Here is a 24,437-nt window from a genome sequence, read left to right as displayed (position 1 = left end):
AAACAGTGGTTTACCACAGACAACACTGGCAAAACTGCAATAAAATCGATCCCTAGTTGCCAGTGAAGCAGCTGGTGGGCATACTTGCTTCATGGGCGGGACATATTGAGAAAGTGGTTAACAAAGCATATGGGATCTTGGGCTTCGTGGATGGAGGTATTGAGTACAAAGGTAGAGAAGTTGTGCCGAGCCTTTGTAGAGCGCTGGTTAGGCCACAACTGGAGTATTGCATCCAGTTCTGGTCACCACACTTTGGGAGGGATGTGGAGGCCCTTGAGAGGGCGCAGAGGAGATTTACCGGAATGGTTCTGGGGATGGAGGATCTTAGCTACAAGGACAGGTTGGAGAAGCTGGATTTGTTTTTATTAGAGCAAAGGAGGTTGAGGGCTGATTTGATAGAGGTGTACAAGATTATGACGGGTTTGGATAAGCTAGACGGGGAAAGGCTGTGCCCACGAGTTGACGATACAAGGACTAGGGAACACAGATTTAAGGTTTTGGGCAAGAGATACAGGGGGGATGTGAGGAAAAACTTTTTTACGCAGCGAGTGGTGAGGACCTGGAACTCGCTGCCGACGGAAGTGGTGGAAGCGGAGACACTCAAATGTTTTCAAGGGGAGACTTCATAGGCACTTGAGGGAAATAAACTTGTAGGGTTACGGGGATAGAGCAGGGGAATAGGATTGACTGGATTGCTCTACAGAGAGCCGGCACGGACTCGATGGGCTGAATGGCCTCCTCCTGTGCCGTTATGACTTTATGGCGATCTTGTTACAACTGAGTGACATGCTAGGCCACATTAGAGGCCTTTGAAAGTCAACCATGTAGTGTAGCACTGGAGTCGTATATAGGCCTACCAGGTAGAGGTGGCAGGCTCCCTTCCCTGAATGACATTAGTGAAACAGTTTGGGTTTTTACGACCAGCCAGCAGTTTTCATGTTCATTTTATTTGCCAACCCACAAATTACCAGGTTTATTGAATTTACTTCCACAACTTTCCATGCTATAGCCAGGTATAATGTTCTATGTAGTGTTCTCATTGTCTGACAGTGAGGGTGCTCTTGTGACTATCATCTATGTTTTGATTCATTTTTAAATTGATGCTACTCAGTTACGATAGTAACTGCAGAAAACACCACCACCTCCAAGTCACACACCATCCTGACTTGGAAATATATCGCCATTCCTTCATCGTTGCTGGGTCAAAATCCTGGCACTCCCTCCCTAACAGCACTGTGGGAGTACCATCACCGCACGGACTGCAGCGGTTCAAGAAGGCGGCTCACCACCACCTTCTCAAGGGATGGGCAATAAATGCTGGCCTTGCCAGCGACACCCGCATCCCATGAACAAATTAAAAAAAAAAAAAAGGATTCAAAGGTCTGGTAGCCTGAGCTGTGGGATAAGTCACTGTCCACTTTATGGAAGAAGTCTTGAAGAATTGAATAGCTTTTGGTCATTTGAGCCAGCTGTTCATGTCATGGGACCATGTGCTTTATTTTACACCTATATTATAAATTAGAAAAATTAAATGTACTTAAGAAATAGTTTAATTAATATAGCATCCTTATGTCCTTGAAACATATCAAAGGTCCTATTCCAGTGCCCTTTTAAACAGTACTGAATATGAGAGAGTTGGAGCTTTTTTGGAGAGCTGCAATAATCTGAGGGTTACGAAGACCGCCTTGAATTTAATGGTGAACAAGTAAAACTGGTGAAATTTTCACCTTTCCTACATTAACCCACCTTCTAAAGCTGTGTCATACTATGTAGGGAAGGCTCCCTATAACCAACATGCACCTTATTACACCATGAAAATTCTTAGCTTTTCAAAATCCTTTTAATGAAAGTGGAGTGTATGGTTTTTTAAAACTTAACTGTGGTTTATAATCCTATTGAAATATTTGAGGATTCAAGAAGGCAAAGATTATGATGATGAGGTGTGTGTGTGTATAATATATACATGGGAGTGATCTCAATGCGTTAATCTCGTCAGGGGGATTAGATGTTAAAAAGCGAGAACTCTGGTCGAAGAGGAGTATGTCATGAGAATGCTATTTCTAATTGCTTCCACATTGTCGAGTTGGTAGGTACAGTTTTATCAAGTAGTAATCATTAGCTGAATAATAGGAACTTCTTTCCTTCTGGGAGAAGTGCCGGTTCTCCTCCCGGCATCTCCCCAGACAACTCGGCTGTGATGATGAACTTGCCAGTTAGGAAAAACGAGGAAGAAGCTATATCTTGCTGCTCTGCTGCACTTAACCAAGATCCCAGTGAACCATGTCACTGAATGTCCTTGTTTGTAATTTCTTTAATTGTATGTTTTCTTTCAATTTGACATCCATCGCTGATCTGTTATCCATTAATCTATTGCAAATTGTGAGGGGGGGGGGGGGTGTGCATTCAATAATTATGCAGTTTAGACATTGACTGTATTGATTGTTTTTGTGTATTTACAGACGGAGTCCGACATGGGCCTCAGTTCATATCAACAGAAAACGTAAGTATCTTGGGTTTTTCTGCCATTGACAAATCCAAGTTGAAACTTAAACACTTTTAATTGGGATCCAAATATAGTTTCTCTTCATACTATGAACAATAGTGCTTTTATTTATAAACTTGAGAGGTTTCGGCCATACCGATGTCAAGATCAGGAATTTAATGCTGGGAAAGCATTGGAAAGTAACTTGGTACAGGAAACTTCGCGATATCCGGCACTGACGGGACCGGCGTGATGCCGATCTATGAAAACTTCCGGACAGACCAGCGCTAATGTTGAAGGATACGGAGGTTTTCATCTCCGTATCTGACAACAAACACTGTTGCTTAGCAACAGCTTGTAAACAGTCGGCCCGTACCTTGGAAGCATCTCTGTAGCTTAGCAACAGCTTCAGAGAGGCTTTCCAGAGACTGACTCTTTATTTTAAAAAAAAATGCTAGGAGAAGGAAAAAAAAGAAAAAAACTTAACAAAACGGCTGCTGATTTCTGCTGTTAGATCGAGGTTTCCGGCCATACAACCTCCGGATAAACCAAAGTTTCCTGTAGTCTAAAATTCTGTATTTAGATTAGAACTGTGCCCAGTCAATAAGAGAAAAGATTTGCTGATTACTGAAAATTTTGTCAGCCTCCCTCTCCCACCCCATCTGATGTTGGATTTCCCATTCCAACCACCCGCTTGCTGCCAATCACTCTACCCAGCCCAATTCCCCACTGGTCACTTTTCCCTATCACTGGCTACTCTGAACCCTGCTTCATTTCCCTTTAATAGAAATACCAGCCCCCATTCACACACCTTTCCCCCGCGCAACTGGCTGTATTTATCCTTCCCCTGAATTCCCCATGCCCCGTTATCCTTGATGATCTCCAATTCCCCTATCACAGCCCTTATCTTTGCCCTGCTCCCCTCCCCAGCTCGGGATTTTCCAGGCAGAGATACAGTCCACTAAACAGCAGGCCCCACTGTGTCCTTCTCTCTCCCCTTCTCTTTCCGCCCCCCCCCCCTTCTCCTATCCCTCCATCCTTTCCCTTTCCCCAACCCTGATTCACTTGAAAAATTCAAATTTGTCGTGACTCCTTTTGGGTGATCCTCTGGTTAGCTATTGGCCAGGTATGCTACTTCAGTTCGATAGCAAAATACTGCAGATGCTGGAAATCCGAAATAACAACAGAAAATGCTGGAAAAGCTCAGCAGGCCAGGCAACATCCATGGAGAGAAATAGAGTCGACGTTTCGGGTCGAAACCCTTTGTCAAGACTGAAGAGGCACAGGAAATGATCAGATTAAAAGACCAGTTTGGGGGCTGGGAAAGAACAAAAGAGAAGTGAAGAGACATTAAGAGGTATTCAAAGCGAGACGAGATGGTGATAGGACTGGTGGAGACAAAAGACGGCTCCAGATTAGCTGTGAAATGCGCTGGCAGAATGGGAGACAGCTGCTATGTGGGAGAGAAAAAAAAAAGGAAGGGGGGGGGGGGGGAAAAAGGCCAAAACAAAGGTGTGGATAAAAAATATAAGTAAAAATGTAATGGGGGCCGAGGTTATGATCTGAAATTGTTGAACTCGATATTGAGTCCGGAAGGCTGTAAAGTGCCTATTCGGAAGATGAGGTGCTGTTCCTCGAGCTTACTTCAGTTCTTTGACTGTTGCGCGGTACCTCTAAAGTTATTGTTGGGCTCAGCAACCCTTCTATGAACTACCTCAAGTTATCAAAAGATGCCATTTAAACAAATATTTTCAAAATGGACAAAAGATCTTAACCTGCTGTTTGTCTCAAAACCCTCATCAAATGTTACTAAAGAACTACGGTTAACGTCAGAAGTGGCCTGACTTGCAACTATGTAAATTGTGACTGGATACCAGAACATCAGTTCGGAATGATGTATTGATATGCACATGTTCTTCAATGTGCCCGATAACACAACTAACTTCATAGCACGCAATGTGAAGGCATAAAAATACTGTTTTGCAGTCTACCACTTAAAAACATTTCCTGTGGCTGTGTAGAAATTTATTTGCAAGAATTTAGTTGTGTAACACTCCACACCTATTTAAAATTTATGGTTTGGTGCAAATGCGTAGCTCATTTGTGAAGAAATAGCTTACAGCATCAAAATAAATTGTAATTTCCTTTGTCCGGAATATTATAATACTTCAGATCGAATTCTCGAGTTAATTTTTAAAAATCATTTCCCTCTTTTAGAGCAACTTTTTTGTATTGGGGAACAAGATTGTACTGAAATTTAAAGGAGGATGTTACAGGGGAAAGCACTTTATCCTACTCTTCTGATCGATAACAGTTTTACACGTCTAACTTCAATGTTAACTGATCCCTATGGGGTTTGGCATTTTGGGTCTCCTCCCCCAAATTATTCTGACATCTGTTACAGATACAGCATTGAGTGGTTCCATGGTTGGCACAGGCTGAGTAAACATCAATAGAGTAGCACGTTCTGTTTCATATAGTGCCTTCACAGATGAATGGATGAAAAATGGAGAAAGAACAGAGATATTGGGAGTAGTACCCAGACACTTAGTTAAAGAGTTAGATTATAAATAGATGAGGGGTGGGGAGACAGATGGATTTAAGGAGAGAATTTCAGAGTGTAGGACTTCATGCACTTGAATGATCTGCTGCCATTGGTGGGGTGAAGTGTGGGTGGGTGCACGCACAAGAGGCTGGAATCTGGATTGGAGGGTTTGAGGGAAATATAGGTTGGGACAGGATTGTAGAGATAGAATTGGGCAAGGTCATGAGGGATCTAAAGATGAGGATTCTTAACTTGAGTTGGGCCACAGGAAGCCAATGTGGGTCAGTGACAATTGAGGTGAAGAGCAATCAAGAGTTATTGTGGGACAGAGTATTGGACCAGTTGGAGGATGGGAGGCCAATAAGTAACTTTGGGTCTGAAGATGTCAAAGGCAGGTATAAGGACGTCAGTGATGGAAGGACTGAAGTGGGGGGTGTAGGTGCTTAGTATTGTGGAAGTAAGAGATCTTTATGATGCAGAAGATACGGGGTTTGAAACTTGGCTCGGGGTTGAACAAGATACTGAGGTTATCAGATGGTCTGTTTCAGCCTGAAGGGGAATGGGAAGAAGTCGAGCTTGCGGCGGGGGCTGAAGGCAATGGCATCGGTCTTCCCTTTTGAGCTGAAGTAAAACCAGATTCATCAGAGACTGGATGTTGGACAACCAGTCTGACAGCATAGAAATTGTTGTGGAGGGGCTGAGAATGGTGGTTGAAATTAGAACTCTATATTGTCGGTGTACTTAAGGAAGTTGAACCTTTGTCTGTGGATGAAGTCACAGAGGGACAGCATATAGATGAGGAAGAGGAGGGAGCAAAGGATAGTTCCTTGGGAGACTCGGGAGGTGATGGTGCTGGAATAGAAAGAGAATCTGTTACTGGAGATGTTCTAGCTGTGTTCAAATAGGTAATAGTGGAGCCATGCAATGTAGATTTATTTTAATTCAGTACCTTGCTGGTGATACCTTTTAAATACATCATGGGGTTCATTACGAACAGCATACTGGCTAGTCCTGGATGCTAAACTCTGGTACTTCCTATGGAGTAAATATGGACATTTTGGCACTGTAACCTGCTTTGAAATGTTTGGTAATACAGGTAGACTATCCCTTATCCGCACTTCCGAAAACCGAAAGTTTTTTCGTGGAGCGTAACTAGAGTATTTATGGTCTATATTTATCCCACTATTTAATTTACCAAATTATTACTGTACAAAAACTGTAATACTATTTATAGTCTTTATTTATCCCACTCAGTGTGAATATTCATAAGGTTCGCTGCAGAAATATTAATGTGTTTGCTTACGGGGTGCTGCCCAGACCCCTGCTAGGGTGTTACATACTGATTCTGAATACCATTCTGAAATCCGAAAAATTCAGAATTCCGAAAAACATCTGGTCCCAAGGGTTTCGGATAAGGGATAGTGCACCTGTAGTTTAATGTCGGTGTTGAGCATTATCTGAATAATTGTCAGTATGTTCTTAAAATAACTATCCACTAATGCACAGCATGCCAGATTTAAACAATAGTTTACTGGCAAATCAAAACACTGGTTTGCACAGCATTGATAGTCCAAAAGGCCATATCCATTTGAACTTTTGTACCTTTGGAAAAGTTCATCTTTATCAACCCTAGATTGTTCGCAATACTCTCTCGTGTAATGTGATGCAGTAATCTTGTTATGTTTGCTTGCCAACAGCTTACATTGTGGTGCGTACTGTTTTTAAGTGCATTAAAATCCGCAAGGCTCTGGTTTTCTATTTTTGAATGGTAAATTTGAAAGTATATTCTCAAAAGCAAATTTTGCATTTTATACAAGGTGAAATATTTTAGTTATAAAACTCAATCGGCATAATAAATAGTTTACCGTTGACTGAATGCTCTGTGTGCAGGTTAAGTCAGCAGACACATTACATAACACTCCAGCCAGTAGTCAGAGGATTACATTAATTTTCATATTACCTATCGATTTGATATCTAAAAGGATATAAATACAAAAGGAACAAATCCACTGGGGACAGAATGAATTATTTTAAAACTTAGTAAATCATGTGTTTCCGTGGACTTTAGACCAGTGCCTGAATACAAGGCGTGATTCCGCTTTTCACTGCACCCAGTGGAAAGTTGAGAGCATTTTGGCAAATCATGGGCACGTAACCCATGATTTCTGACCTTCAAAATCTTAGAATGATACAACACAGAAGGTGGCCATTCGGCCCATTGCACTTGTGCTGGTTCTTTGAAAGAGCTATCCAGTTAGTCCCGCTCCCTGATCTTTCCCCATAGCCCTGCAAGTTTTTCCCCTTCAAGCGATCTCCAACAAGCGAGAGTCTACCAACACCTACTCGAGAGCAATTAAAGATGGGCAATAAATGTTGGCTTTGCCAGCAACACCCACATCCCATAAACAAATTAAAAATAAAGTCTAACCACTGCCCCATGACATTCAACGACATTACCATCACCGAATCCCCCACCATCAACTTTCTGGGGGGTCACTATTGACCAGAAACTTAACTGGACCAGCCACATGAACACTGTGGCAACAAGAGCAGGTCAGAGGCTATGTATTCTGCGGCGAGTGTCTCACCTCCTGACTCCCCAAAGCATTTCCACCATCTACAAGTAAGGAGTGTGATGGAATACTCTGCACTTGCCTGGATGAGTGCAGCTCCAACAACACTCATCCAGGACAAAGCAGCCCGCTTGATTGGCACCCCATCCTCCACCGTAAATATTCACTCCCTCCACCACCGGCGTACCGTGGCTGCAGTGTGTACCATCTACAAGATGTACTGCAGTAACTCGCCAAGGCTTCTTCGGCAGCACCTCCCAAACCCGCGACTACTTCCACCTAGAAGGACAAGGGCAGCAGGTGCATGGGAACACCACCACCTCCAAGTCACACACCATCCTGACGTAGAAGTATATCGCCAATGCTTCATCGTCGCTGGGTCAAAATCCTGGAACTCCCTCCCTAACAGCACTGTGGGAGTACCTTCACCACACGGACTGCAGCGGTTCAAGAAGGCGGCTCACCACCACCTTCTCGAGGGCAACTAGGGATGGGCAATAAATACTGGCCTTGCCAGCAGCGCCCACATCCCATAAACAAATTTTTTTTTAAAGTACTTATCCAATTCCCTTTGAAATTTGCCACCCTTTTGGTCCCTAATGGCCTTGCCCTTCCTTTGACTACCCTTTTACTATTTGTGTTTATAAAAGACCTTTTGAGTTCCCTTTTGTGTTAGCTGCTAATCTATTCTCATACTCTTTGCCCCTCTTATTCCCTTTTTTAGATCTGCTCTATATTTTCTGTATTCAGCTTGGTTCTCTACTGTATTATCAACCTTCCATTTGTCATGAGCTTCCTTTTTCTGTTTCATTTTAATCTCTCTTTTTAGTCATCCAAGCAGCTTTAGCTTTGGATGCCCTTCCTTTCCCCTTCCTGGGAATATCTCTACCCAAACTATCTCCTCTTTGCAGGCCTCCCATTATTCAATTACTGTTTTGTCCACCAATTTTTGATTCCAGTCCACCTGGACCAGATCTATTTGAATAAATGGATGGGAAATCATAGGCTGGACACCCCTATTTCCTGCAGTACCAGCCCCTGGGTATGCTCTTCCCTGCTGGGAATTGGCCATAGAAGTAGTTTACCCCAGTTGATGTAAAAATAGGTGTGGTTGTTCAGTTGACTTATCTGTAAAATATGATGAGACTGGTTAGATGTGTTCTATTTAAAAAGCTAAAATAATTTTACTAAATAGTGTTTGTAATTGGTCAGGTTCATGCAATCAGGATCACCTTTACTACCCAATTAATTGCCACATATTGGTGGTATTGATTTAATTTAAATTAATTAAAGGGTAAGTCATGGCAGCAAAGCTCGGCCCCGTGGCATGCTCCTCTTGCACTATGTGGGAAATCGGGGACACTTCCTGTGTCCCTGACGACCATGTGTGCGGGAAGTGTATCCAGCTGCAGCTACTGGCAGAGCGCATTGCGGTGCTGGAGCTGCGAATGGATACATACTGGAGCATTCACGATGCTGAGGACGTTGTGGATATCACGTTTAATCAGTTGGTCACACCGCAGGTAAAGGCTGCACAGGCAGGAAGGGAATGGGTGACCGCCAGGCAGAGTAGTAGGCGCAGGCAGGTAGTGCAGGGGTCCCCTGTGGCCATCTCCCTCTCTAACAGATATACCGCTTTGGATATTGGGGAGGATGGCTTGGGGGAAGGCAGCAGCAGCCAACTTCCTGGCTCCATGGGTGGTTCTGCTGCACGGGATGGGAGGAAAAAGAGCGGGAGAGCTATAGTGATGGGGGATTCTATTGTAAGGGGAATAGATGGGCGTTTCTGCAGCCGCAAACGAGACTCAGGATGGTATGTTGCCTCCCTGGTGCAAGGGTCAAGGATATCTCGGAGTGGCTGCAGGGCATTCTGGAGAGGGAGGGTGAACAGCCAGTTGTCGTGGTGCATATAGGTACCAACGATATAGGTAAAAAACGGGATGAGGTCCTAAAAGCTGAATATAGGGAGTTAGGAAGTAAATTTAAAAAATAGGACCCCAAAGGTAGTAATCTCAGGATTGCTACCAGTGCCACGTGCTAGTCAGAGTAGAAATAGAAGGATATTTCAGATGAATATGTGGCTAGAAGAATGGTGCAAGGGGGAGGGATTCAAATTCCTGGGACATTGGAACCGGTTCTGGGGGAAGTGGGACCAGTACAAACTGGACGGTTTGCACCTGGGCAGGACCGGGACCGATGTCCTAGGGGGAGTGTTTGCTAGTGCTGTTGGGGAGGGTTTAAACTAAAATGGCAGGGGGTTGGGAACCTGTGCAGGGAGACAGAGGAAAGGATAGAAGCAAAAGACGGGAAGGAGAAAAGCAAAAGTGGAAGTCAGAGAAACCAAGGGTGTAAATCAAACATGGCCGCAGTAAACAATAATTCTAAAAGGTCTAAGTGTTTTATAAAAATAAAAAAAAGCCTGAAGGCTTTGTGTCTTAATGCGAGGAGCATTTGTAATAATGTGGATGAATTAGCTGCACAAATAGATGTAAATGGATATGATTGGGATTACGGAGACATGGCTCCAGTGTGACCAAGGCTGGGAATTCAACATCCAGGGGTATTCAATATTCAGGAAGGACAGGCAAAAAGGAATAGGCGGTGGGGTAACATTGCTGGTTAAAGAGGAGATTAACACAATAGTAAGGAAGGATATTATCTCTGATGATGTAGAATCTGTATGGGTAGAGCTGAGAAATACCATGGGGCAGAAAACGTTAGTGGGAGTTGTATAGAGACCCCCAAACAGTAATGCTGAAGTTGGGGAATTCCTGGAGTGTATGCGGGATGGTTTCCTGTACCAATATGTCGAGGAACCAACTAGAGATCAGGCCATCTTAGACTGGGTATTATGTAATGAGAGGATTAATTAGCAATCTTGTGCGAGGCCCCTTGGGGAGGAGCGATCATATTATGATAGAATTCTTCATTAAGATGGAGAGTGAAGTACTTGATTCAGAGACTTGGGTACTGAATTTCAATAAAGGAAACTACTATGATATGAGGCGCGAGTTGGCTAGGATGAATTGGGGAATGTTACTTAAAGGGTTGACAGTGAATAGGCAATGGCAAGCATTTAAAGATCGCATGGATGAACTACAGAATTTGTTCATCCCTGTTTGACAAAAATAAAACAGAAAAGGTGACAACCGTGGCTAACAAGGGAAATTAGGGATAGCATAAGATCCAAGGAGAGGACATATAAATTGGCAAGAAAAAGCAGCAAACCTGAGGATTGGAGCCGTTTAGGATTCAGCAAAGGAGGACAAAGGGATTAATTAAGAAGGGGAAAATAGTGTATGAGAGTAAGCTTGCAGGGAACATAAAAACTGATTGTAAAAGCTTCTATAGATATGTGAAGAGAAAAAGATTGGTGAAGTCAAGCGTAGGTCCCGTGCAGTCAGAATCAGGGGAATTTATAATGGGGAACAAAGACATGGCAGACCAATTAAATACATACTTTGGTTCTGTCTTCACAAAGGAGGACACAAATAACCTCCCAGAGATGTCGCAGAACATAGGGTCTAATGAGAGGGAGGAACTGAATGAAATCAGTATTTGTAGGGAAACGGTCTTAGGGAAATTGACGGGATTGAAGGCTGATAAATCCCCAGGACCTGATAATCTACATCCTAGGGTACTTAAGGAAGTGGCCCTAGAAATAGTAGATGCATTGCTGGTCACCTTCCAAAACTCTCTAGACTCTGGAACAGTTCCCATGGATTGGAGGGTAGCTAATGTAACCCCACTATTTAAAAAAAGGTGGTAGAGAAAAAACGGGGACTTATAGACCGGTAAGCCTGACATCGGTAGTGGGGAAAATGCTAGAGTCCATTATAAAAGATGTAGTAGCAGAGCACTTGGAAAACAGTGACAGGATCGGACAAAGTCAACATGGATTTACCAAAGGTAAATCATGCTTGACTAATCTACTGGAATTATTTGAGGATGTAACTGGTAGTATAGATAAGGGAGAACCAGCGGATGTGGTGTATTTGGACTTTCAGAAGGCTTTCGATAAGGTCCCGCATAAGAGACTAGCATGCAAAGTTAAAGCACATGGGATTGGGGGTAAGGTACTGACTTGGATAGAGAACTGGTTGGCAGACAGGAAGCAGAGTTGTAATAAACTGGTCTTTTTCCGAGTGGAAGGCAGTGACTAGAGGGGTACCGCAGGGATCGGTGCTAGGACCCCAGTTATTCACTAGATGGATGGGCGTGTGTGCTGTGAGGAGGATGCAGAGAAACTCCAGTACAATTTGGACAGGTTGGGCAATTGGGCAGATGCAGTATAATGTGGATAGATGCGAGGTTATCCACTTTGGTGGCAAAAACAGGAAGGCAGATTATTATCTGAACGGCAATAGATTGGGAGAAGGGGAAGTGCAATGAGACCTGGGTGTCCTTGTGCACCAATCGCTGAAGGTAAGCATGCAGGTGCAGCAGGCGGTTAAGAAGGCAAATGCTATGCTGGCCTTGATAGTGAGAGGATATGAGTACAGGAGCAAGGATGTCTTGCTGCAATTGTACAGGGCCTTGGTGAGACCACGCCTGGAGTATTGTGTGCAGTTTTGGTCGCCTTATCTGAGGAAGGATGTTCTTGCCATGGAGGGAGTGTAGTGAAGATTCACCAGGCTGATTCCTGGGATGGCAGGAATGACATATGAGGAGAGATTGGGTCGATTGGGCTTATGCTCACTGGAGTTTAGAAGAATGAGAGGGGATCTCATTGAAACGTATAAAATTCTAACATGCCTGGACAGACTAGATGCAGGAAGGCTGTTCCCGATGGCGGGGGAGTCCAGAACCAGGGGTCACAGTCTAAGGATAAGGGGTAAGCCATTTAGGACTGAGATGAGGAGGAATTTCTTCACCCAGAGTGGTGAACCTGTGGCATTCTCTACCACAGAAGACCGTTGAGGCCAATTCATTAAATCTATTCAAGAAGGAGTTAGATATATTTCTTAAGGCTTAAGGGATATGGGGAGAAAGCAGGGACAGGGTACTGAATTTGGATGATCAGCCATGACTGCACGGGGCAGCACGGTGGCATAGTGGTTAGCACTGTTGCCTCACAGCGCCAGAGACCCGGGTTCGAATCCGGCCTCGGGCGACTGTCTGTGTGGAGTTTGCACATTCTCCCCGTGTTTGCGTGGGTTTTCTCCGGGTGCTCCGGTTTCCTCCCACAGTCCAAAGATGTGCAGGTTAGGTTGATTGGCTATGATAAATTGACCCTTAGTGTTAGGGGGATTAAATACGTGGGGTTACAAGGATAGGGTGGGATATGTGTTGGTGTAGGGGTTACGGGGATCGGGTGGGATATGTGTCGGTGCAGGCTCGATGGGCCGAAATGGCCTCTATCTGCACTGTGGGGTTTCTGTGATTCTGTGACTGCATTGAATGGCAGAGCAGGCTTGAGGGGCCGAATGGCCTGCTCCTGCTCCTATCTTCTATGTTTCTACGTCATCTGATGAGCATCTTTGTTTTTCTCTTCCATTTTTGCTTTAATCTGATTGTTCCCAGTCTTCTCTCTTCCTCTCCCCCACTGTCCATTGTATGCCATCCCTGCCTGAGATATCTGCCCCTAACACTTGTGTACACTGGGGAATACACAGGAGCAGCCTGGAGCTTAATTGATCAACAGTAAGCTCCATGTGATATCAATCCACCTGATACAACTGTTTTATAGTACTACTGAGGTCTGAGCACGTTAAAGTATTGGTGATGAACCTGCAACATATTGGAGCTCCCAATATGTTGTCCTAAAATACAAGGCTAATATAGTATATAGGTTTGCTGAAGTCCTTCGTGACACTCTCCCCTCACCACCCCCACCTTCTTGGAAAAAAGTCAATTTCTCATTTTAAATTTTGTGTTGGGCAATATTCCTGTTGAGGTTTATACTTCATTTAAATATACAAGAACAGTTGTGTAACTCCTGATTTTGCATGTATTATTGATTCCTTGTCGAGTGACGCGATCTCTTCTACAGCAGACTGGCACTGTATTAAATGCTGAGGTCCGAGCAGATTGCCTGACTCTACTTTGGAGATTTTGGTCTTGAGCTGTGTTCTTTCACATCCTTGTTTAAATAATCATAAAGAAACCAGTGTCTTTTATGTTCATTTGATTACTAGTGTTGCAAAAATTGACTGACTTGGCAGCAGTAAAAAAAATATCTTGCAGTATATGAATTGAGTTTAACGCACCATGTTCAACATATTTGACCCATTGGGACTTGTCCTGGGGGAAAAAGTGTTGCTGAGAGAAAAATGCATCCATACAGCAATTTTCTCAAATCCTTGGGCAGCAGCATTATAAAGAGATGAATATAGGGAAAAGGCAATATGTAACAGTAGACATTTGGTTTAACATCCTATTTGTCTGACTTCGAAGTAGTGCATTACATTTTCTCACTTGGTGTCATTTGTACTAAGGATACAGAGAAGCATTTACAAGGTTGCTCGTATAGCATCATTTAATTGGGAAGATGAGATGAAACCACTGACAAAGGAGTGAAATATTGGCAATGCTGTATTTTTTTGTCTTGAAAGTAAACACTCGCCACTTCTGAAGATAAGTCCAAATAAAATAGTCAGAAAGAAAAGACTTGCATTTATATAGCGCCTTTCACGACCACCGGATGTCTGAAAGCACTTTACAGCCAATTAAGCACTTTTGAAGTGGAGTCACTGTTGTAATGTGGGAAACACGGCAGCCAATTTGCGCACAGCAAGCTCCCACAAACAGTTAAGTGAAAAATGACCAGATAATCTTTGTTTTTGTTATGTTGGTTGAGGGAGAAATATTAGCCAGGACACCGGGGATAACTCCCCTACTCTTCTTTGACATAATGCCATGGGATCTTTTACGTCCACCTGAGAGCAGACGGGGCCTCGGTTTAACGTCTCATCCGAAAGACGGCACCTCCGACAGTGCAGCACTCCCTCAGGAGTGTCAGTCTAGCTTTATGTGCGCAAGTCCCTGGAGTGGGACTTGAACCCACAACCTTCTGACTCCGAGGCGAGTGTGCTACCAACTCAGCCACAGCTTTCATTCATGACCATACAGGCTTCAAGGCTGCGTTGATGAGCAGGGTGTAACCTACCTGTATAGCAGTGAATATAAAAGGACATTTTGTTTCTTTGATATATGGGGATTTGGTAAATATGCAGCTACGGATTCCTGGAATCTGAACTAAAATAGTTGTACATGCAATAACCACAGGTCAAAATTGAGAGCTGTCCATATTGTAGATAAACTCAAGTCATTTTAATACTGTAGATAATTTTAAAAAAATCTGATATGCATAATTTTCCTATATTGCTGTCCTTATCTACCCTAATTACTGATGTTTGCCTTGACGTTTTTATTCTTTTGGCAGAACATGTCAGGAGTAGCAGAATTGATAGCGGTCATTGTGGTCTCCAGGAGCTTAGGGGGATCAGAGAGGAATTTCCTGGAGTTTTCCCTAAATTGGCCTTTTTGTACTGTAATTTTTTTTTGCAATTTCCCCATAGGTGGTCTTTTCTTGTCTTTTTCATATGTCATAAATCAGATTTCTGAACTGCAAAAGGGACTTGGATAAATACTTGAAGGGCAAAAATTTGCAGGGCTATGGGGAAAGAGTGGGGTAGTGGGATTAATTAGCTAGCTTTCTCAAAGAGCCGGCACGGGCGTGATGGGCTGAATGGCCTCCTCCTGTGCTGTATCATTCTGATTCTAAAATCAAAATCTAGGTTGGAAACTTGTTTATATTATATATAGTGCTTGGGAATGCATTTTTCCAGACAGCAATGCCTTGATATATTGACAACTTCATAAATTGAATTTATAAGTGGTGCTTGGCTACATCAGCGCATCTTGATTGTCACCTACCCCAAAACACACTTTCCCCTGAATTTTTAAATAGTTTTGTGTATTTTGCAGTTAAATTTCAAAAGGATTGAAAATTTAAACAGCCAGGTTATGTCCATGACCATTGTATTTGGACAGATGTCTCCATTTATAAGCTATTACATTAAAAAAAAAAGTTACTTAAGCAGATTTTGATTTTTTATCTTTTCAATTGAGATGTGACCCATTGGTTTCAAGTTTATTTTTACTGAGGTGCAGCCTTATCAGTGACTAACTTTGACCGCAGCGAACAGGATTTGGTGAGGAATTTACCAGAAGATTTACACCCCCCCCCCCCCCCCCCCCGACTGACCTTTGAACTTCCTCTCTGGCTCTGCATTCTTTTCGGGAAGTGCAAGTGGTTGTTAAAAACACTGCTGGTGTAACGAAGAGCTGCTCATGTAAATCACCAAAAGCTGCAGAATTCAGTTTCTTCGTCCGACACGGGAATTGGAATTTGGAAGCAGTGCAGGTGTCTACAAAATACTGAGGAGTCCGTTTCAAGAGTTAGTAGTTGATTCTCCGATGGATACCACCAATGCCTCTACTCCACATCATAACTAAAACCTGAACAAACCTGTGAGTTCACATTCTGAAATAGACTCCTCCATTGTGATTAAATATTTATGATGTGCCATATCTAACCAGTTAAAAAAAAAAAATAAAATAAAATAAAAACAGATTTTCATAAAGGATTCTGATCCTCTTGCTCATCAAACTCTTATTCAGAGAGAAATCACATAATGATTGACGACATGGTTTCCTGGATTCCCAAAACACACACAGCCCCAAATTCCTCTTCACTGTTTTTACATAAAGTAGTGTTGTTTTTGATGCGATTTTTTTTTTTTTATGAGTTTTATTTTTTCTGCATCTGTTGATTTGACAACTATTTTTTCAAAACAAAAAGCAAGCATCGGAGTCCTTTTTTTGAGTTGATTGTTGCCACTTTGAAAATTGGAAGTGGCATTAGAATTATAGGTAGAGGAAACCTTTTTTTCTATTTTGAGATCAATTTGTTCAACTAGTGTTCCAGCATGCAGAGAATCGCCTGTTGGGACACTTTATTACTTGATGTTGCACCGTTCGTTGCCAAGCCTGTGTGTAGCAGCAGTGAAAAAGTCTGTAAGGTGCTGGATTGTATTAGAAATCTACTGCACAAATCAAATTACATTACAGGAAACTTTGTTATATCCGGCACCGACGGGACCGAGCTGTTGCCAATCTATCAAAACTGCCGGACATACAAAGTTAATGTTGAAGCATACGGAGGTTTTCATCTCCGTATCTGACAACAAACACTGTTGCTTAGCAACAGCTTCTAAACAGTCGGCTGCAGCTGCAAGCGTCTCTAGCTGAAGCTGTTGCTATAGCTACAGACCTTGCAGTGCCTGACTTTGGGGGGGGGGGGGGGGGAAGAAAAGCAACGAGAACTAAAAAAACTCCTGATTTTTGCCGTTAGATCGAGTATTCCGGACATACAACCTCCGGATAAACCAAAGTTTCCTGTATAAAGTAGTAACTAGTGTTCTGGTACTGGTTAGAATATTGTGGCAATTGAGAGTGTAATGTGAGTCAACAAAGGTGAAAGATATGAGGGTAAACTTGAAACTAAAGAAGAAGGCATAGATGATAAAGGAAAAGATGACAAAAGGGAATATGAAGAGGTTAGGAAAGTAGCCAGAAAACAATTAGGACAACAAAGCAGAACTAAAAATTAAATCATTAAGGAATATAAAAGAAATAGTAAAGTATTCTACAGACACAAACAACAAAAGATCGATCAGGATAGGGACCGCTAAGGATGCGCAAGCTAAACTCACAGGTAATGACAGTGAAATGGCAGAAATATTGAATAGTTATTTTTGCCTCAGTATTTACTAGGGAGACTAACAAGGTGGGCATTACATTTGAAGAAGAGATCAAAAAAGATATGAAGACATTTAAAATAGAAATGGGGAGATAATTGAAAACTAATTAAACTTAGAGCGGATAAAACCCCTGGCCCGGATGGATTGCATTGTGCATATTAAGTGAAGTTAGGGAAGAGCTAGCAGAGGCACTGTTACATATATGTGACAATTCATTAGAAAAGGGAATAGTGCCAGAGGATTGGTGGACAGCTAATGCTTTTCCTATATTTAAAAAGGGAGATTGAACAAGTCCAGGGAACTATAGACCAATTAGCTTAACATCAGTGGTAAGAAAGATAATGGAATCTTTACTCAAAAATGTAATAGAAAAACATCTAGAAACCGAAAATATAATAGCATGGATTTCATGCTTGACCAACCTTATTGAATTCTTTGAAGAAATAACAGAGAGTAGACATGGGTAATGCAGTAGATGTAATATATTTTTTGATTTTCAAAAGGCCTTCAAAGTAGACTCATGACTAAGGTCAGAGCATGTGGAGTCAGGACAGGTAGCAGAATGGGATAGCAAGCTGGCTTCAAAACAGAAAACGGTATGTAGGGGTTAAGGATAGCTACTCAGACTGGCAAAAGGTGAGGGCTGAAGGAGATTACAAAGATAGGGAGGGGCGAGGCTATGGAGGGATTTGAAAACAAGGATGAGAATTTTGAAATCGAGGCGTTGCTTAACTGGGAGCCAATGTAGATCAGCGAGCCCAGGGGTGATGGGTGAACAGGACTTGGTGCGAGTTAGGACACGGGCAGCCGAGTTTTGGATGACCTCAAGTTTACGTTTGGTGGAATGTGGGAGGCCAGCCAGGAGTGCGTTGGAATAGTCAAGTCTAGAGGTAACAAAGGCATGAATGAGGGTTTCAGCGGCAGATGAGCTGAGGCTAGGGCGGAGATGGGCGATGTTACGGAGGTGGAAATAGGCGGTCTTAGTTATGCTACGGATATGTGGTCGGAAGCTCAATTCAGGGTCAAATATGACACCCAAGGTTGCGAACAGTGTGGTTCAGCCTCAGACAGATGTTGGAGAGATGGATGGAGTCGGTGGCTAGGGAACGGAGTTTGTGGCGGGGACCAAAAACAATGGCGCCAGTCTTCCCAATAATTAATTAGAAAATTTCTGCTCATCCAGAACTGGATGTCGGACAAGCAGTCTGACAATTTAGAGACCGTGGCGGGGTCGAGAGAAGTGTTAGTGAGGTAGAGCTGGGTGTTGTCGGTGTACATGTGGAAACTGATGCTGTGTTTTTGGATGATGTGGCCAAGGGGCAACATGTAGATGAGAAATAGGAGGGGGCCAAGGATAGCTCCTTGGGGGACACCAGAGGTAACAATGCGGGAGCAGGACGAGAAGACGTTGCAAGTGATTCTCTGACTACGATTAGATAGATAAGAATGGAACCAGGTGAGTGCAGTCCCACCCAGCTGGATGATGGTGGAGAGGCGTTGGATAAGGATGGAGTGGTCAACAGTGTCAAAGGCTGCAGATAAGTCAAGAAGGACGAGGTGGGGGGGAGATAGTTTACCTTCGTCACAGTCGCAAAGGATGTGATTTGTAACTTTGAGAACCGTTTCGGTACTGTGGCAAGGGCGGAAACCTGATTGGAGGGATTCAAACATGGAATTGCGGGAAAGATGGGCACGGATTTGGGAGGCAACAACACATTCAAGGACTTTGGAGAGGAAAGGGAAGTTGGAGATGGGGCGTTAGTTTGCAAGGACGGAGGGGGTCAAGGGTTGGTTTTTTGAGGATGACTGCAGATTTGAGGTAGAGGGAGAGAGGGACAGTACCCGAGGAGAGAGAACCGTTAACAATGTCAGCTAACATGGGAACCAGAAAAGGAAGTTGGGTGTTCAGTTTGGTGGGCATCTGGTCGAGGGAGCAGGAAGTGGGTCTTATGAACAAGATGAGCACAGAGAGGTCATGATGGGAGATCGGAGGGAAACTGGAGAAAGATGTGTGTTGAGGGCTAGGGCAGGGGGGAACCTTGGAGGAAGTTTGGCCTGGTGGGCTAAGGGAAGTGGCAGAGGCAGCCGAACGGATGGCCTCAATGTTGGAGACAGAAGTCCATGAGCTCCTCACACTTGTTGAAGGTGAGGGTGGAGAAGACAGGGGAGAGGGGTTTAAGAAGACATTTAGCAGTAGAGAATAGGAGCCGGGGTTTATCTTTACATTCCAGAACAATTCTGGAATAGTGAGCGATTTTGGCAGATCTGGCGGTGAATGGCTAAACCAAGTTGTCCGCCATATCCATTCAAATCTGTGTCCCTTGGACTTAAGGGAGCGAAGATGAGGGCTGTACCGGGGGAATGGTCAGGCTGAGAGAGAGTAATTGTTTTAATAGGGACTAGGGCATCAAAGGTGGTGGTGAGGGTGTGGTTGAGCAGATTGGTAGCTGCAGAAATGTCACGGTGAATGGAGGGCCAAAGGCTGGACAGTTGGGATTTCATAAGTGCAGTTGTAAGAGTTGGGAGAGTATTTTCCAGGGGCGGACACAGAAGGAAGTATGGTTGGGGGTGGGTGGAAGAGGGATGTGGGTGGAGAGCGATCTGAGGAAGTGGTCAGAGATGGCCTTATCTACGATTGACACGGTGGTGGTGGTAGTAGTGAGACCATGAGAGATGGCAAGGTCGAGGGGGTGGCTGTGAATATGGGTTGGGGAATTTACATGGAGAGATTAAGGGAGGATAGGAGGCTAGTGAACTCCGAGGAACGAGAGCATGATGAATTGAGATGGAGGTTGAAATCACTGAGGATGCGAAGTCGTTCAGTGCTGAGGGAGGAGACCAGTGAAGATATCTCGGTAATAAAATTTTTATGGTACGTGGGTGGGCGGTAGAGAACGTGAATTTTAAATGAGATGAGGGGGTGGAATAAGGTGAGATGCTCAAAGGAGGAGAAAGTGCCGGAGGAGTAGGGGGACAGACCAAGGTGTGATTTGGTGATGAGAGCCACACCGCCACCAAGGCGGTCTGAGCGGGACAAGTGGTGGAAGGTATAGCCAGGCGGTGAGGCTTCATTTAAGAGTAAGTTGTCATCACCCCTCAGCCAAGTTTTCGTCAGGGCCATGATGTCGATGCAATCATCCACGATAAGCTCCTGGATGGCAGGGGCCTTGTTCGCAAGTGAACAGACATTCTGGAGGGAGATGTGGAGAGGGTTGGTGATGGCTGCCCCACTGCCAGCATCCACAGGGTCAGCGCTGGGGGGGGTGGGGGGGGATGAGTTGGATGGGGAGGAGATTGGCAAGATTTGCCCCCAGTCGGTACGCTGGGCGAGAAGGTTGGCGAGAGAGTAGGAAGGTCAAAGAGTAATGAAGGATTGGGGTAGGGATTTGGGAGGGCAGAGTATCCGAGAGAGGAGAGATAAAAGGAGGCATGACGACAGGAGAACGTGGTCAGGGAGGAATAGAGGGAAAGGGGGGGAAAAGTGGAAAAATATTGAATGGGTCGGGAGCGACCGCCAAAGTGTGCATGCGAATGGACACGGGGAAAAACTCAGGTTACATAGGCCTGTTTAAATGTAGTAATTAATGGGATACATATTTCCTGGTAGCTGGGAATAGGTTGGAGACAATAGCCAGGAGACCAGGGTGAAAGTCAAGAGGTCCAATGGAAGGACAAAGCCGACATAAGCAGGATGGCGCCGGCACAGAGCATCGACAAACCGCTGTCCAAAGCAGGTGAGTGAAGTCCAGAAGCTATTTGAAGGGTAGAGAGTTCGAGGATGGAGGTTGTTGCCATAGGAATAAGAGTCGGTAGCGGTGAAGAAAGATAATGATTAAATTGACGCAAGTTGGAGGTCACCGTAGATCAAAGCGGCGGAGAAAAAGTAAAACCGCAAGCCAGCGACCAGCAAAGCTGGATACCGGTAGAACGAGTCACCGGACAGCAAGTGGAGCGTAGAACGAGTCACTGGACAGCAAGTGGCGCGTAGAACGAGTCACCGGACAGCAAGTGGAGCAACAGCTGCTACCTACAAGCCAGCAGAGCTGAAAAACCAGTTCACCAGAGACACAGCCGCAGTTTAAAGGTAAAAATCTTTTAGCAGCAGAGATAGAGACACAGCAGGTAAGTCTTGGTGAAATCCAATGTAGTCGAGTGCAGAAACGTCGTCTAGATGTCCAGGAGATCGGAAACCAATTTGACCAAATAATTCCGCAGCATAAGACTTGAAGTGACCGAAGAGCGGAGCAGCACCACAGCCGCTGAGTCAGACCGTGTAGTCAACCAAGTCCTGTACGCGAGGAATCCAGTGATGGTCTAATTTCAGTAGACTTCCAGCAGTTGAAAGAGCTCAGTGAGAACAAAGACACACTGGGGGATGGGCAGTGGACTCTGCAGGGGTAGCTTTAAACTTGTAGTTTGAACTGAACTGCCTTCACTATCGGAGGCAGGGTATCTTAAGCAGTGGAAGAAAGGAGATTGGGGGGAAGAAAGGGCAAAAGATGGCAATGGATGACCACGGATACAGTTGGAGAAGAGCAGCTCAGAAAGGAGCAGCCAGCCCTGGAACCACCTTGAATCTTGATGGGTGGAAGGAGGCTCATGCGGAGCATAAATGCTGGCATAGGCCAGTTGGGCCAAACGGCATGTTTCTGTGCTGTAGACTCGTGTAATGGAATGCCTACAAATATATTTGTGTACTGTGTACACTTATCTGCATCCATCAGTTAAAGTATAGCATCATTTTACAGGCAAACCTCTGTTTCTCTGGCACCTGATTGACTCAGATTTCATACTTCTCATGAAACAGCAAATTATAACGGAAGAAGTGGGCAATATATGAATCAAAAGCCAAGAAAGCAGGTAGATAAAAGTCTGGTGGTGAACTATTAAGGACATATGAAAATGAACCCATTTGCAGTCACCAAAAACTGCCAATAAAAGCAGAGGAATTCATTAACTTTATATTAAAAAAAAAATTTTTTTTAAATGAAAAGTAAATAAGTGCTTCTGGCTGCTGCCTTGATTTCTGCACTAACCTGAGGATTTGCTGCTGGAAGATTTGTCACATAATAAACATTTTTTAAAACAAAAATAATTAATCTTGCCTATACAATATTTGTTTTGGCCCACAGGTGAGAGTGCCAACCAATGAATCATCTGGATGGTATAAAGCTTTTATTAAGATGAATTCTTGGTATGTGGGTGATACTGGCAAGGCCAGGATTTATTGCCCATCCTTTTTTGACGAGGCAGCTTTGTGATTTTCTATGCACTATTTCTATTTCCAAGAAAGCACTTGCATTTATATAACGCCTTTCATGACCTCTGGGTATCGCAAAGCACTTTCCAGCCAATGAAGTGCTAGTTACTGTTGTAATGTAGGAAACACTTCAGCCAATTTGCACACAGCAAGCTCCCACAAACAGCAATGAAATAGATGACCAGATACAGGAAACTTTCGATTTACCGGCACCTAAATAACTGGAAATCTCGGTTAACTGGCAAAATTCAGGAGTAGGTTCAGGTAAGTTTTACTTCATATTCTACTTGCCTTCCTCGATCTGTTGCTGTGCAAGGGTGTGGCTGCAGCTGTTAAGCTACAGAGACACTTGGAACTTGTGGCCATTGTTCTGAAGCTGTTGCTAAGCAACAGGGTTTGTTGCTTTATATGGAGCTCTCAGCTCTCCGTATCTTTTACTATAGCTTTCGGTTATCCGGAATTTTTGATGAACCGGCACCACGTTGGTCCCGTCGGTGCCGAATATAAAAAAAAAAAAAAAGTTTCCTGTAACCTGTTTTAGATGGGTTGAGAAATAAATAATGTCGTTAACTTCGAATAGAGACATGGGATATTTAATGTCTGCCCGAGAGAGCAGATAGGGCTCTAGTTTAACATCTCATCTGAAAGATGGTGCCTTCAACAGTGCAGCACCATTTCAGCACTGACACTTCACTGAAGTAATGTACTCAAGTCTTTAGTGTGGACTTGAATCCACATCCTTCTGACTCGAAGGCGAGTGTGCTACCACTGAGCCAAAGCTGACATGTGGCAGTGAAGAATCAACCACGTTAGTGTGGGACTGGAGTCACACATAGGCCAAACTGGGTAAGAACGGCAGGTTTCCTTTCCTGAAGGAAGTTAGTGAATCAGTTGGGGTTTAACAACAATCCGACAGCTTCATGTCCAGATTCAATTCAAATTCTCAAACTGCCATGGTGGGATTTGAACTGATGTTCTCCAGATTGATGGTCCAAACCTCTGGATTACCAGTCTAGTAACATAACCGCTATACTACCGTGCCCCTACCAAGCTGCAAGATGGTAACCTTTGGATCCAGTCAGGCTTTTGAATGCCAGTTGGTCTTTGTAAAGTGTTTCTACAATATAATAGGTTCTCTAATATCTGCAGCTGATGAAAATGATATGTTCCCATTTATTCGATTCACCCAAATTGCATTGTTGCTTCCTGAGGATATCCATTTGGAGCAAGAAAATGATAGATGAAGCAATAAAGGAGTATATCCGATTGGTGTACTGCATTGGCTCAGTATTTTACACCATTTGGGAAGCGCTTTATTGTCTTATGCCATGTCTCTTTTTCCCCTTATAAATTATTTTAAATGCGGTTCTTCAAAGATACAGATGAGGTGATGTCACTTGTCAAGTACTTGGTGTCAGTAGACCAGGAAGTGCATTTCAACTATTCTCGAAACTGCAATATGTTCCTCTGGTTTTTTGGCTTCTGGCAGCCATGAACTATAACATTGATTCATCCAAATTCCAGATGTTACTGTGCCCTCTTCAGTGAATTTGTTGGCTGCTGCTTCATTATTATTGTTTGGTAGTTTAATATGTTAGCCATATTTTTGATGGCTCAGTGAATAAATGTAAGTGGTGTGAGCCATGCACACTAGAAAGGTTTCAGTTTGGGCCGTAATAATTCAAACAGACAAGATGCAGGCCACATACTGTTTTTTTCCGTTGTAGTCTACTATATTGACTGACTAAAGGAGTTTAGTGCAGAGAGGTGCAAAAAACTGGTTTGCTAAATTGGATTTGTTTTAAATGAA

General features: G+C 43.7%; 1 protein-coding gene across 2 annotated transcripts in view; it reads left to right on the top strand.

Annotated features, from left to right (window-relative positions):
- tmem131 (transmembrane protein 131) overlaps positions 1-24,437 on the top strand; it is a 251,222-nt gene that overhangs the window by 84,212 nt on the left and 142,573 nt on the right. The window contains exon 2 of one of the 2 annotated variants that reach the window (XM_085999535.1): positions 2,460-2,500. The exons of the other annotated variant lie outside the window; for it this stretch is intronic. Coding sequence (XP_085855661.1) covers positions 2,460-2,500 — 41 coding nt within the window. The remainder of the gene's footprint in view (positions 1-2,459; positions 2,501-24,437) is intronic. 2 annotated transcript variants of the gene reach the window in all.

This window comes from Somniosus microcephalus, chromosome 10 (assembly GCF_052327205.1).
Source record: "Somniosus microcephalus isolate GS21.2 chromosome 10, FLI_Smic_1.0, whole genome shotgun sequence".
NCBI lineage: Eukaryota > Metazoa > Chordata > Chondrichthyes > Squaliformes > Somniosidae > Somniosus > Somniosus microcephalus.
The sequence above is the reverse complement of the archived record's forward strand: the minus strand, read 5'-3'. Positions and strand labels throughout refer to the sequence as shown.